The 13,849-nt window shown below is 40.1% G+C and overlaps 2 protein-coding genes across 5 annotated transcripts in view; both read left to right on the top strand.

Annotated features, from left to right (window-relative positions):
* Nucleotides 1-13,849, top strand: part of LOC119731995 (fibulin-1-like) — a 37,676-nt gene that overhangs the window by 20,602 nt on the left and 3,225 nt on the right. For all 4 annotated transcript variants that reach the window (XM_038205337.1, XM_038205339.1, XM_038205336.1 and 1 more), the window contains 6 exons: nucleotides 684-812; nucleotides 1,929-2,060; nucleotides 4,126-4,257; nucleotides 4,640-4,759; nucleotides 5,164-5,284; nucleotides 13,187-13,467. In XM_038205337.1, coding sequence (XP_038061265.1) covers nucleotides 684-812; nucleotides 1,929-2,060; nucleotides 4,126-4,257; nucleotides 4,640-4,759; nucleotides 5,164-5,284; nucleotides 13,187-13,467 — 915 coding nt within the window. The remainder of the gene's footprint in view (nucleotides 1-683; nucleotides 813-1,928; nucleotides 2,061-4,125; nucleotides 4,258-4,639; nucleotides 4,760-5,163; nucleotides 5,285-13,186; nucleotides 13,468-13,849) is intronic.
* On the top strand, nucleotides 5,291-9,236 carry LOC119731998 (fibulin-7-like). The gene is made up of 2 exons (XM_038205344.1): nucleotides 5,291-7,220; nucleotides 8,253-9,236. The coding sequence occupies exons 1-2, from the start codon at nucleotides 7,183-7,185 to the stop codon at nucleotides 8,614-8,616; spliced, it is 402 nt and encodes a 133-aa protein (XP_038061272.1). The 5' UTR covers nucleotides 5,291-7,182; the 3' UTR covers nucleotides 8,617-9,236.

Below are 13,849 nucleotides of genomic sequence, written 5' to 3'. Positions count from 1 at the left end.
TAAGCTATGTCTGCACATACATGGTGAGTAAAAAAAAGTTGAACCCAAACCCCCCAAAAATATATTTCATACTTAAAAAACTATGTAGCACCAAAAATAATAATGACTGGAAAGCAATTTCATAAACGGGCCTTCAAAAGGACATTTTAATTTTTAAACTGAGGGTTTATCACTGGTGATTTTTGAAGACAATTATGACAACGATTCTTTCAGGGTCATTGCGTTTAAATGGTGATTTACTTTGAAAGGATGGAGCAATTTCAGTATTTTTTTTCATCTAAAGTAGTTTATGAACTTGGCTTTCCAGTCATTATTATGCTTGGTGCTGACCATTTTTTAAAATATGAAATACATTTTTGGGGGTTTGGGTTCAGCTTTTTTTGACTGACTGTGTAGTGCATCACTTGCTAGTGGGACATGTGCAGATAATGCGTTCAGCACACCGATTAGATCTATTCATTTTTTTAATTTATTTATTTATATTTTTTTGCTACTGGCTTATACTGGCTTAGCATATGTTTGTTTGTTTTTTTTGTTCATCCTTTTTTCTTTTCTTCATAGGAATGGATATGTCTCCAATCAGATGATTGTTATGTTCTAATGCATTTCATTGATTGCGAATATCAAGTATAAAACCCAGCCTGACTTGGATTTATTTAATCCTCTTGTTTTTGATTGGTCAGATATTAACGAGTGTGCCTTGGGAACGGATGACTGTCAAGCCAATCAGGTGTGCCAGAATCGCGAAGGTGCATATGAGTGTGGCTGTCGCAATGGAATGGAGTTCAATGAGGTCACCAGGGAATGCGACGGTAAATTGCCTCCATTTTTTTTTATTTTCTCTCGTGTCTTTTTCAGATTGTTCTTCAAGTCGGTCACAATTTGTAGCAAACTTCCTATGGAAGTTTTTGAAATACAAAAACTGTTGGTCCCTTGTCACTTTTTGGAAAAAGAATACCTGTTTGGCGCATGTATGTCGAGTTTTTTCCCCATAATTCACCATGGAATTGGGAGAGGCCACTTAATAGCTACCTGTTGTTAGTGAATCTTATTGAGACAAGTTTTTGGTAAGGAGCCTTAATGTTTGAAAAGATTTGTTGCACAGCTGCTCTATCAATTTCACAAAATTTGGCGTATCTGAGCAACATTTCAAATAACCTTAACATCTTGGATGAGGATAATCACATCTTTCGGGACCAATGTGTGTGTGCCATTTCATTTCAATCCACAAACTAGTCCCTGAATCAAACATTTTGAAAAGACTTTTGTAAATGTGTCATGCCTCAAATGTTGTGCAAAGTGAAATGTCGTGCAACCAACCTCCGAGTTGTGGCATTAGTGGAGTTACACCACTGCATGAGAATATATTTTGTTGAGACTTAAAGCTATAGTCCATCATTTGTAATTTGTGCATTTTGTTCGTTTGAAGCAACAAAAGGGTTCAAAATCTAATGAAGGATACTGAACAACTAACCTGATGAAGTTTCAGCTAAGCTTCAGCTGTACATTCCGAGAAAAACAGCATTCTAAGATCTCAATCTCAAATCAAAAGTTACTGAATCATGTTTTGAATTGTTTTGAATTGCAGCTATACGCGACGTAGCGCACTGATCCGACGAATTATAACAACCGCGCGTGCGTGTGCGTCGTTCCAATACTTGTGCGCGCTGCGCTGAATAACAAAACGAACTACTAATTTAAATTTTCCTACGGTGCTTCTTAAGAGTCACCGTTGGAAATGCCTTCTTTCGTTGATTACTTCAAAATGACAGCTTCCCAGAAGGAATAATTTCACAGGGAGTTTAGTTCCCTTACTATCTTTCAACTAAGTTTGTTTTTCAACAATAATTACGCCAGTTACTTTTCGGATGGCTGCAAATGATGGACTATAGCTTTAATTTGCTCCCTGTATTGTTCACTTCTTATAGATATCAATGAATGTGAGACGAACACCAACAATTGTCGCTACAATGAGCAGTGCCATAATACCGTGGGATCATTTGCTTGTCAACAGCGATGCCAACTCAACTACAGATACGTTGAAGAAGAGGGTTGTGTCGGTAAGATGTTATCATCGGAAGCTGGACAAGGTTAATCCGTATGGGCTCCGTGCACAAGTAGCCCCTCATCGGTCTATACAGGGTGTTGCAATAAAAAGGAAACCCAACTTTGAAGAACCAGTATGGACAGACTAAATGTTTACTGGCTATAAAACTGATATCCTCTGAAAGCGTAATCTCTATGCTTTTCAATGATACCTTGTTTACATTTCCAGGGTCATGCATCACTGAACACCACTGTCATGAGATTTTGATGCAAAATTGCATTTGGTTCACTTTCATGACAGACACAATAGGCATGGTGTGCATGAGAATAAGTATTCAAGAAGAAGACACGAGTGCATAAAAAGAAACAAAAAACAAGTCGGGTTGGTTTCAAAACTGGATTTTATTGTTTGTCATGAATTTCTCGTTTTGACCAAGCCACGTTCAAAACAATGTGCCATTTTCCCGAGGATTAACATTCAAGCCATTTCACAGACATTTTCGTATTAAACAATAGGCACACCGTGCCCAGTGGTGTTTTTTTTATGAAAGTGAACCATCTGCATTTTTGCATCCAGTTTTCAAGACAATGATGCTCACTGATGCATGACTCAGAAAACCTAAACATAGTATCATTGAAAAGCATAGAGATTACGCTTTCAGATGATACCAGTTTTATAGCCAGTAAACATATGGTCTGTCCATACTCATTCTTTGAAGTTGGGTTTCCTTTTTTTGAAACACCTTGTACAATGGGAGAGATGGGGATGACCACTGGGAGGAACTCTAAACCAATTCGCGTTGGATGACGTGTTAACACGATCTGGCTGTTTTTATACACAGGCACTGTTGATGGGTTAAAAAGTCAAGCGTGCCTCGAATCACCTTCGGATTTCGTCTAAACACGCTAACCCCCCATTTGTTTTGTACACACACACAAAGTCCAACAAGTCTGTGCAGGTGGACTGTGTGTTGAACTTGAACAAGGCCGCTGTGCACAGCCTGTTGTGGTACAATTTACACTCTGTGGGCACACCTTGGAGTGTTGAAAAATAAGAGGTTGCGGTAAGAAGTGTCGTACAAATACTGTTGAAATGACTCTTGTGAATCAGTATTTGTGGCGTTTGGCTGTAAATCAAAAGTTGGCTGCTATATTTTGCCTTTTTTAAAAATGGAAATTTTCGCCAAAAATAATCCCGTCGCCAAGTGGTTGAATGCATTGCCAATGGGGCCTGAAGCTTACACGCATTGAGAATAAAATAAGTTGTGCTCAACACACCTTAGGCATGCAAACCAGTATACACAAAGTGTGTCCATAGGATATTCAGTATCTTTTGTGCTTAAATCTCCTTTGGGGTCAAAATTTGCCTAGCACAGAAAAATTGAGTTTAGCAAAACTGTTTGTTTACACTCGTAAGAGGTTCTGCGGCACCTAACTTACATGTGTGCTCAGTAATATTTCATTTGTAAAAAGCTCCCTGAATTGCGTCCTTCATCGTGTAAATTTCTTCTAGATAATATTCCTAGCAGTCCTTAGTCTATTGCTGCTAGATGTTCATCACATTTTTGTTTTTTATTTTGCTTGTACTGAGTCTCTTTGGAATATCCTTCCTTCAGCGGCGTAACAAGGGTTTAACTTCTAGGGGGCACTTCACCAATATTTCAAGGGGAGGATCGAGGCACTGGAGGCAACTGATATGTTGTTTTTGTGCCATTCAAGATTCTAAATGGGTGGGCGCATGGACCTTATTCCATTAATCTTCCAAGTTCAAATGAAATGTAACACCATTTCTTTTTTTGTTTTTACTAGTTTGTAGTGTATAGACCAATTCAGGCACATTGTCAATTCCATCATGAAGGTTCCCTTCAATGGCAAAAGCATTGCGCTAGCTATTGTTCAGATAATCCAAGATTGGGTAGAACATGTAGCTTTGCACAATGCTTTCGCCATTGAAAGGGGATCGTGTGTGCATATAGTGATTATGTGCCCCGATTTGTCTATACTTCAGCCTTGTGTTCTGGTGATATACATAAGAATGAGATTCTTTGTAATTTTGTCTTTTATTTGTACTGGCTTCAGATGTCAATGAATGTGAACAGGCCCAGTATCCGTGTTTCGGCAACTCTCAGTGTGTCAACGTGCCTGGTTCATACCGATGTCAGCAATGTCCGCGTGGTCAGATAGCCAACCGCGATACCAGACGGTGTGAAGGTAAACGTTATGTCAAATCTACGTTTTGATGCTGCCATGACTTTATTTTCTGTCACACTCCTGCAAAGCTTCAGTTTCTATTCTTGTTAAATTTAGTCACTCCTCGCAACGTGAGAACTTCAGAGGAAGCATCAGTCATTATGAGAAAAGTATAATAACACGTGCAGCCAAAGAAAATAATGTTGAACAATTATTTCTAGTAAACATTCACTTATGAATTTGCACAGATAACTATCATAAATAGTACAACAGACATTTCTTTGGGGAACATGTGGAATAAGGGAGACATTTCAATGTCTCTATAATGCCTCAGCTCCTATTTAAGGGCAAAATTTTAGAGTAACAAATAGGCTAGCAAAAAGTTTTGCTTGATTGATTCCAGATGTGGATGAATGCAAGTACCAAGGAGCCAGCTGCATGGGTGGATGTGTAAACACCTTTGGCTCATACATGTGTACCTGCCCAAATGGCTATGAGCTGCTCAATAGATTCAACTGCAGGGGTGAGTAGCTTCATTGGTTTCTCTTCTAGTCTTGGGTCAAGACGTTGTTGTTGTTGTTGTAGATACGCAATAAACCGCCACCGCGATAACCCACAGCCGCGAGGGAGCGTTATAATGACGAACTGCTATCAGCCATGAACCGCCAGAAACAATGTCTTGGGAATCTTGTGTAATGCACGCGCAACTAGTTTCCCTACATTTTGGGGGAGGGGGGTGAGATTTTACAAGATTCCGTAGGTGTTGTTGCTGGCGGTTGTTGCTGGCGGCATGGCCCTCGTTGCCCCCCCCCCCCCCCCCCCCGATCCGCCTTTGAATAAGCTACCACATTGTATAACAATTACTATCAAACAATCAATCATGAAATCTCTAAGTTCATGCCTTCCTGAATAATTTTCTTTTCCAAGATATCAATGAGTGTCGACGCAACATCCACAACTGTAGCTCCCAGTCAGCCTGCTTCGATACCAGAGGAGGATTCAAGTGCAAGAATATCCAGTGCCCACAATACTACCGCAAGGAGATCAAGTAAGTACAGACTGAAACATTAGTGCCCATATAATAAGGATAATGGCTGGTTGCAGTGTTTTTACCTCCATGTCTGGTGCACCAAAGTTGCACACCACATTTTGTGGAAATGGGATAGAGTGGGTTGGTTTTCATTTTTTTTGGGGGGGGGGTGAGGGGGGTTAGGGGCTGGTGCCCCCCCCCCCTCCTCACAACCTCATCAGTCTTATGTATAGTTAAATGTGTACACAGATCTGTGAATATGTACCAGCAAAAGATAATTTGAATACAATAACCGCAAAATAAGTTTGGATGCATTTAGAGACTTTTGAACGAACGTTTTTTTTCAATGAATTAGGATACATCGCATCAGTGCAACAAGATCGCAACTCGATTTTTCAACAAAGTCGTATCTTTCGCAAATACGCTCCGTGCAACAATGGCGTTTCTCGCGTATTGCAACGTCCATTGACTTTGAGTGTACATCCGGGTTATTTTAAGCGAGATACAACCTTTTGACATTGAAAAGTTGCGTTTCACATACAGTACGCCATACACCATTTTAGGAGATACGACCATGTTGCACGGACATGACGATAAAATTGTGTCAATTGCCTCTCGAAAGGATCAACTTTTTCCAACTTGGGAAGAGTGCTGCATGTCATAGATCGATTGTGTTTTGTGATATCATATGTGGCAGTGTGTGAGACCATACCATAGATGCACTTTCCTGTTATTGTTTTCAAGCTTTGCTCGTGTTACCATTTCTAGTGATAACAGACTGTCCAGTGAAATTTAGCATCACATGACCGTAGTACAGTTTTATGTCAATGAATGTCATGTGTTTGTTTAGCTTTGTCTTTTATACATTTGCAAAACATTATTTCACTCCATGATATTACCTTCACTAAGTAGCATGCATCATCAATTTAGATGGAAGTAGATTAAACCAAATGCGTTCATATGTTGAATAGGAGCATTGTATAGGAGCACATAACATGATGGTATTTTTTCAAATTAAAAGTCATTATTTGGCCGAGCACTGGCAAGGATAATGTTATCCCTGTAGAAACATGAAGATGTCATCTTTTACATTCCGACTATCCCAGATTTGTTTGTTGCCTGTTTTAAAGATATGCCTGTTTTTAAAGATGTGCCTGTTTTTAAAGATGTGCCTGTTTTTAAAGATGTGCCTGTTTTTAAAGACGTGCCTGTTTTTAAAGATGTGCCTGTTTTTAAAGATGTGCCTGTTTTTAAAGATGTGCCTGTTTTCAAAGATATGCCTGTTTTTAAAGATATGCCTGTTTTTAAAGATGTGCCCGTTTTTAAAGATGTGCCTGTTTTTAAAGATGTGCCTGTTTTTAAAGATGTGCCCGTTTTTAAAGATGTTTTTAAAGATGTGCCCGTTTTTAAAGATGTGCCTGTTTTTAAAGATGTGCCTGTTTTTAAAGATGTGCCTGTTTTTAGAGATGTGCCTGTTTTTAAAGATGTGCCTGTTTTTAAAGATGTGCCTTTTTTTTTAAAGATGTGCCTATTTTTAAAGATGTGCCTGTTTTTAAAGATGTGCCTGTTTTTAAAGTTTTTCCGTGTCTTTAAAGATATGCCTGTTTTAAAGATATGCCTGTTTTTAAAGATATGCCTGTTTTAAAGATGTGCCTGTTTTTAAAGATATGCCTGTTTTGGTCTAGCAACAAGGCAGGCGCATGCATACTGAGCATGTTTACGCAGTGTTACGGCAAGCAAATGTCCAAAATTGTTCAGTATGTTGTCCTTGTGATGGCTGTAATGTGTCTAGCTGTTGTGAAGCACGTTTATTGAAGTTGGTGACATCATGTGTTTAAGTGACATCCAGTAGAGATTATGTATAGCTGTCCCTTTCTGCACGCCCGCCTGTCTGCCTGCCCACCACGGTACTACATATGGTTTGCATGCTGTTAATGAACGTTTCATGGCAAAGGTGAGTTTTGTACGTTTTTCAAGTTTACCTTATTCTACACTAGCCAACCCAAAAAGAAATTCCCCCCTTCCAATACTTTTTGTCTGACTTAAAAACTACTGAGCACCTCTCGCTCAAATAACGACTAATCAGTACAGAAATTCCTTAGCGATCCAGCCATACTCTTTATTTGGCCTAAAACAGTGAAATTTATGACAAATGATACCGAAAATAGTTGCACTTTTGTATAGTGCAGGTTGTGGTTCACACTTACCTTGCACATATACAAAAGTGCAACTTTTTGTCATAAATTGCATAATTTGTACACACTATCACTGTTTTGGGCCAAACAAAGAGTATGGCTGGATTGCTAAGGAATTTCTGTACTGATCAGTCGTAATTTGAGCAAGATGTGCCCAGTAGTTTTTCAGTTAGACAAAAATGTATTAAGGGGGACTTTCTTTTTTTTGGTTGAGTTTAGTATGCCAAAAATAAAGGAGAACACAGATTGGATTTTCTCATGTATAGTTTTCAGTTGAAGTCTCTAGGTAACTTTTTGCTTTCTCTACTTCTACTCCCTGTTTCTCCTAGCTGTTCCTAAGAAAACCTCTTTTTTTCAACATATCTCAAAACAGAATCATCGAGATTTTAAGTTGATGACAATTTAATATTGATGACTTGTCAGTTGGGTTTAATTTTACCTTATTAGCTTGTTGTATTATTTATGAATTGACTACATAGCCGTTTTCTTCATTCTCCTCCATCCAAAATTCCTGTATATTTGGCTTTATCATAATATCTTTGGTTCTTTTTGCAGCATTCATTTTGTGTCCTTGTAATGCCATTTGAAGATGTTATAATTCTTTTAAGAGATGTGTATCATAGCACTCAATGGGTTTTCGTATCTCCGAGTTGAAATGCTTCATCCGTCCAAAATGCAGGAAACACAAATGAAAATACATCACTCCCAGAGAAAGCATTTCATTAAATCAGTGTTTGTACCTCTAGACCAACTGAAACTTATATGTAGCTGATTTCTGACTACTTCCCCAGCTCTCACAAGTGTGTCCGCCAACGCTGCTCAATCCTGGACTCTGACTGTCAGAATCTTCCTCTCTCCAAGTCCTTCAACTACATCGCCTTCTCCTCCAACTTCCTGGCACCAGCTGTCCTCTTCAAGATTGCCACTGTTCCTGACCGTCGCTTCAGCTACCGCTTTAAGTTCCTGGACGGCCACCAAGGAGGGGAGTTTGCTCTGATGCAGAGCGCTTATGTGGCAACCATTAATGTGATGAGGAGCATCGAAGGTCCCAAGGAGTACAACTTAGACGTGGAGATGGAAGTCTACCAGAGGGGCGTTTTGGCTGCGCGATACGTCTCCAAGATTTTCTTCAATATATCAGAGTATCCATTTTGAGAGATTTAAGGGACTCGTCTTCCAACAGCTGCATGACAGGACCTGGTTGAACGGACAAAACTTGAATGTTGGGAGTGTCTTATTCTGCAGCTTAACTTTGTAGGCCTGGTGATGACTGACCAAAGAACAATGAGATTATTGAAATGTATTTTTATTTCTGTCTTTTGTAAAACCTCTCAAGATTGATTAGTCCAAGAAAAGAATTCAGAGTTTGAATACCAAGTGCACCCCATGTATATATTTTAAATTATTATTTATATCAGGCTTCCAGTGGTAAAAATAAATCTGATGACTGCAATATTATGTCAATAAAGTACCCAGATGACTGCAATAATATTGTTATTGCAGTCATCCAAGCATTTTCACTGGTTACCGCACAATATATAGCATAGAAAGTCACAGTCAACTAGTCAACAGAACATAGCATGCGGACGCAGCGCACAGCACTTCCAGTGTTGTCAACAACCACAACTGGCTTTGAGCAGGGCGATAATTCAACGAAATTTGAGAAATAAAGGCCATGTCCTGAAATTCATTTCTTGCAGATCAAGCTAGTCAGCCTAATATAAATAATACTAATAATTATTCATAAGATGGAATTTTTTTTTGCGTTGGGGTGATGTAAATCAAATTACGTTTTGCCCTTCACCAACATATAAACACTGTATACTCAGTGTGTTACCTCCCTAGTTGGAAAAAAAATCACTCGGGTGGGACTGGAACCCACGACCTCCTGCTTTCTAGTGCAGATGTCTTACCACTTGACCACCGAGCTAACGGGATCAGTTGGCTGGTTCAAATCTGATGTGCATAGCAGCGGGTACCGCATTAACTATTCATAAGATGGAATTTTTGCATCGGGGTGATGTAAATCAAATTAGGTTTTGCCTGTCGGTGAAGGGCAAAACCTAATTTAAAATGCTAATAATAGAAATAACGGTTACCTTTCAGAGTCTGAATTTGTTAAGCATGACGTAGCTTGCGAGGTCGTCATGACCTCTTCTTCAGCGTTGTGGCTAAATCCCTCTGCTCACATGACCATAGATGGCGGGCAGGTCATATCCCGCGTCCCTGTTGAGTGTTGGGCTCTTGGTCTTGATCTCTATGGCCTCCCTGATCTTTCTGTTCCAGAAGCGTTCCCCTCGTGCTATGACTTGTACATTGTCCAAGGTGATGTTATGTTTCTGTTGAACTAAATGTTCACCCACGGCTGTGAGGTTATTTTTGTTATTGTGTACTCCTTGAATCTTGTCCCCAGAGATCTGCTGGGCTCCTCAATATATGTATCCATACACTCGGGGCAGTTGAATTTGTGTACGACACTGCATTTATTAGAGTCAGAAGTCTTGTCCTTAGGATGTACAAGGAAGGACCTGATAGTATTAACCGGCTTGGGGTAGGTGTTAATTGACACCGTGGTTGCGGAATATGTTGGTCAGTTTTTCTGAAAACCCTTTGATGTATGGAAGGGGGATGTTTGGTTCCCTCGGTTGAACATCGCCTTTATTGCTAGTATTCTGTTTCTTTGGTTTTGGACTTTTGAACATCCATGTTTTGTATAAACTGTTAGCCACAACGCTGAATGAAGAGGTCGTGACAACCTGGCAAGCTACGTCATGCTTAACATAATCAGACCCCGAAAGGTAACTACTATTATATTATGTTGTAGGGGTGCATACCTATGTTCCCCAATACCGATGTTCCCCGAAATCCCTACCCTCTAACCCTAACCCTAATCCTTTAAGGATTTCGGGGAACATCAGTATTGGGGAACATCGGTATTTGGGAACATCAGGTAGACCCCTGTTGTAGTGGGGTGTAGTGTGCATTATGTGAACGTGTCGCATCTGTCCTCTGCCCTCAATCGTCCTCATTAGTCAATCACAAGTCCATCACAAATCATCCAGTCCGATGTCAGGTCACAAGCTATTCGGACTGAGCTATGACAAAGGCATGCCTGTGTTATTGCCCATTTTCTGTTACTTGTTGTGACTGGACTTGTGACTTACCTGTGACTTACTTGTGACTGGACTTGTGACCGGACTTGTGACCGGACTTGTGACCAATCTTGTGACTGAACTTGTGACTGGACTTGTGACTGAACTTGCGGCTGGACTTGTGACAGGACTTGTGACTGGACTTGTGATGGACTTGTGACTGGACTTGTGACTGAACTTGTGACTGGACTTGTGACTGGATTTTTGTGACTGAACGTGTGACTTACTTGTGACTGGATGTGTGACTTACTTGTGATTTACTTGTGACTGGACTTGTGACTTACTTGTGACCGGGCTTGTGATTTACTTGTGACTGGACTTGTGACTGGACTTGTGATGAACTCAACTACAGCATTAAAGTGCAGTCACATCTACATCAGTTTCAGTTTGTTTTTTTTTGTAGCAAAAGGAAAATACAAAATAGAGGTCTTTTCCATATGCTCTAAGCTATATTCAATGTGGCACATTCAGTATTAGGATTCATATTCATGAATGTTATATTGTCCTTGACTTCTTTGTCTTATTGGACGTTGTAAGATTTTGTTCATCAATCAGCCTGCATATTATGTTGTCTCCGCTTCATTCAGTTCTTGAATTTGTTTGCTTAAAGTGTCCATCATGCCTGTATACAATCTTTTTTTTTGTCAATAGGCTCTTGTTTATAGAGTTGGGTGTAGGAACGGGTGGGGTGCATACCTATGTTCCCCAATACCAATGTTCCCCAATACCGATGTTCCCCGAAATCCTTTCCCTAACCAAAATCCTATTCCTAACGTGCTCTACCAACTGAGCTATCTCAGGCACGGATCCAGTGGAGGTCGGGGGAACAGCTCTGTGAAAATAATACATTTTTATAGAAATTCATTAAAACTAATGCAACACCCCCCCCCCCTCCCCATTTTGTTGATGTCTTTGTTCAAAAAAAAATCTTGTTGAATAGAACATCAGCATCTTTCGATGGTTTATTGTTGATTTTTTTGACTGGCTTAGGGTTGGTTAAATTGGACAAATGAAGCACCAAGTAAGTATAAACTGGAGTGAAATACCACAGACATTCAAGCACATGGAACTTTGTTGGATAGGGTTCACTCTCTTCAGCGTTGCAGATAAAAAAATATTGTTACACAGCAAGGAGCCTATAGTATTTTTAGTCTAGCACCCTTTTATTTTGTTTAATACAGGGTGAGTAAAACCCAAAACCATTGTTTTAGTGAAGTTCTGCATGTAGCACTTTCAAAATCTAGGATATGAAATTAAAGCCCAATTCATAAGCTTTCTTTTAGTACAAGAATCATTCGAATCCCTTATTTACTTTTCAAGTTACGGAATTTTAAACACAACCACCATTTTAAAGTTCGGTCCACGAAATACAAGAAGGTAAGTGTTCTTTCAGCAAAACAATAATCACATAGGGATGTGTGTTTTCGTTTTACTGAAAGAACGCACACCTTTTTTGTGATCCGTGGACAGAACTTTAAAACGGTGTTTGTGTTTAAACTTCTGTAACTTGAAAAGTACATGAGTGATTTGAATGATTCTTGTACTAAAAGAAAGCTTATGAATTGGGCTTTCTTATCCTAGATTTTGATAGTGCTACATGCAGAACTTCACTAAAACAATAGTCCTGACATTTGGGTTTCGCTTTTTTTGACTCACCCTGTTCATTAGCTTTAAGCATCCTAGTGCCGTTTTCAATAATGTTCGCACTTAATTTATAAATTGGGAAATTTTGTAATGTAACTTTACTGTAGATTTATTGGTTCTAACAGTTCGAAGTTGATCACTTAAGATTGTAGAGTACACTTGTATTTGACAAACATCATACCAATGGACATTTTGAACAGTGTTGTCTTATCCTTGTTGGGTTTCATGCAGTATGTACAGAAAAAAAAGTCTTTTGTGTCAAAATTAGTAATAGTTCCAGCTCAGATATGACTCTCCATGACTCGCTCAGTGACGGTCATGATAGGGCTCGCTCAATGACGGTCATCTCTGTAGGAGAATTGCAACTGCATATTTTACACAATCAAGCACGCATTGTGCAGTGTTGAAAATATTCCAAACACGCGCGCTTGTTGCTCGAAATGTGTTCGAATTACGACGCAAGCTCAAGCTCAAAATGCCGATGCAATGCCGCTGGTCTGTAAGAAATGACGTCATTTGAACAGGCCCGTCGCCAAGGGGGGACCCTGGTGGGGCTGGGCTTCCTTGGCGAGCAATTGCCCCCCTCCCCCCCCCCCCCCCCCAACGGCAAAAGCCATACATGTGTATTTTTGTATTTTTATGGTAGTGGGCCCCCTTAGTTGGTTCTATCCCCCCCCCCCCCCGACTCTCAGGGCTGGCGAAGGGACTGCATTTGAACGAGACCTATTAAGGCCATCATGATGTCAAAAAAGGTCGAGTTCTAGTTCAAATCAAAATCAGGAACATGCACCTGGAGCATTCTATAGTTTATCCCAAGCCCAAAACTCGTGTTAGTTATGCCAAAGCCATATATTATTGTTAACGGCTTTTCTACCAGATTAGTCAATATAATCATTTGTCAATATATATTATTGTCTTTTTTTAAACAGTGGCGACGAAGTTCGCTGTGTCAAAGTTACCCTCTGCCCCAACAACGACTTCAACTGTGTCGATGACCCAGTCAAGCTCATCACCTACAACAAGATCGCCTTGCCGAGTCTGACCCGCGAGCTGCGCCAACCCCTCCAGTTGCTCCGCCTACAGATTGGGGACTTGACCGTTTCCCAGGCGAATGGGCTCAGATTCGTACTGACCCAAGGAAATGAACTGGGACTGTTCAGTGTGACCAAGGACTTAAACCGCGACAGGCTGGGAAATTGGTTCGCCACCGGTGAGTACAAACCTGGCACTCGCATCATCACATAAACTTGTAAAAAAATCAGGGCACAAAACTCTCACTGATAACAACAAATGTTGAATCAAAGCCCATGTGTGACCTAAATATTCAAGGTTAGGTTTTGCCCATCACCAGCATAACTTCATAAGTGCTGTCTTCTCGGTGCTATCCAAGGGCTTGCAAGAATAAATCCACCAACTTACTCTGGGTAAGCTGCTTTTTTCCCCGCGACAAAAGTCGAAGAGGCATACTGTTTTCTTGTCCTTCCGTTGTGGGTGTACAAGCATTTTACATTCACTGTGTGGACTTGGACCAAAAAAAAATAGTCGGTCTCTGGTCAGACCAAAGTTCCGGAATTGATGCGGCAATGCGTTTT

This window comes from Patiria miniata, unplaced genomic scaffold (genome assembly GCF_015706575.1).
Source record: "Patiria miniata isolate m_02_andy unplaced genomic scaffold, ASM1570657v1 HiC_scaffold_24, whole genome shotgun sequence".
Lineage (NCBI taxonomy): Eukaryota > Metazoa > Echinodermata > Asteroidea > Valvatida > Asterinidae > Patiria > Patiria miniata.
This window is presented reverse-complemented; position numbering and strand designations above follow the sequence as displayed.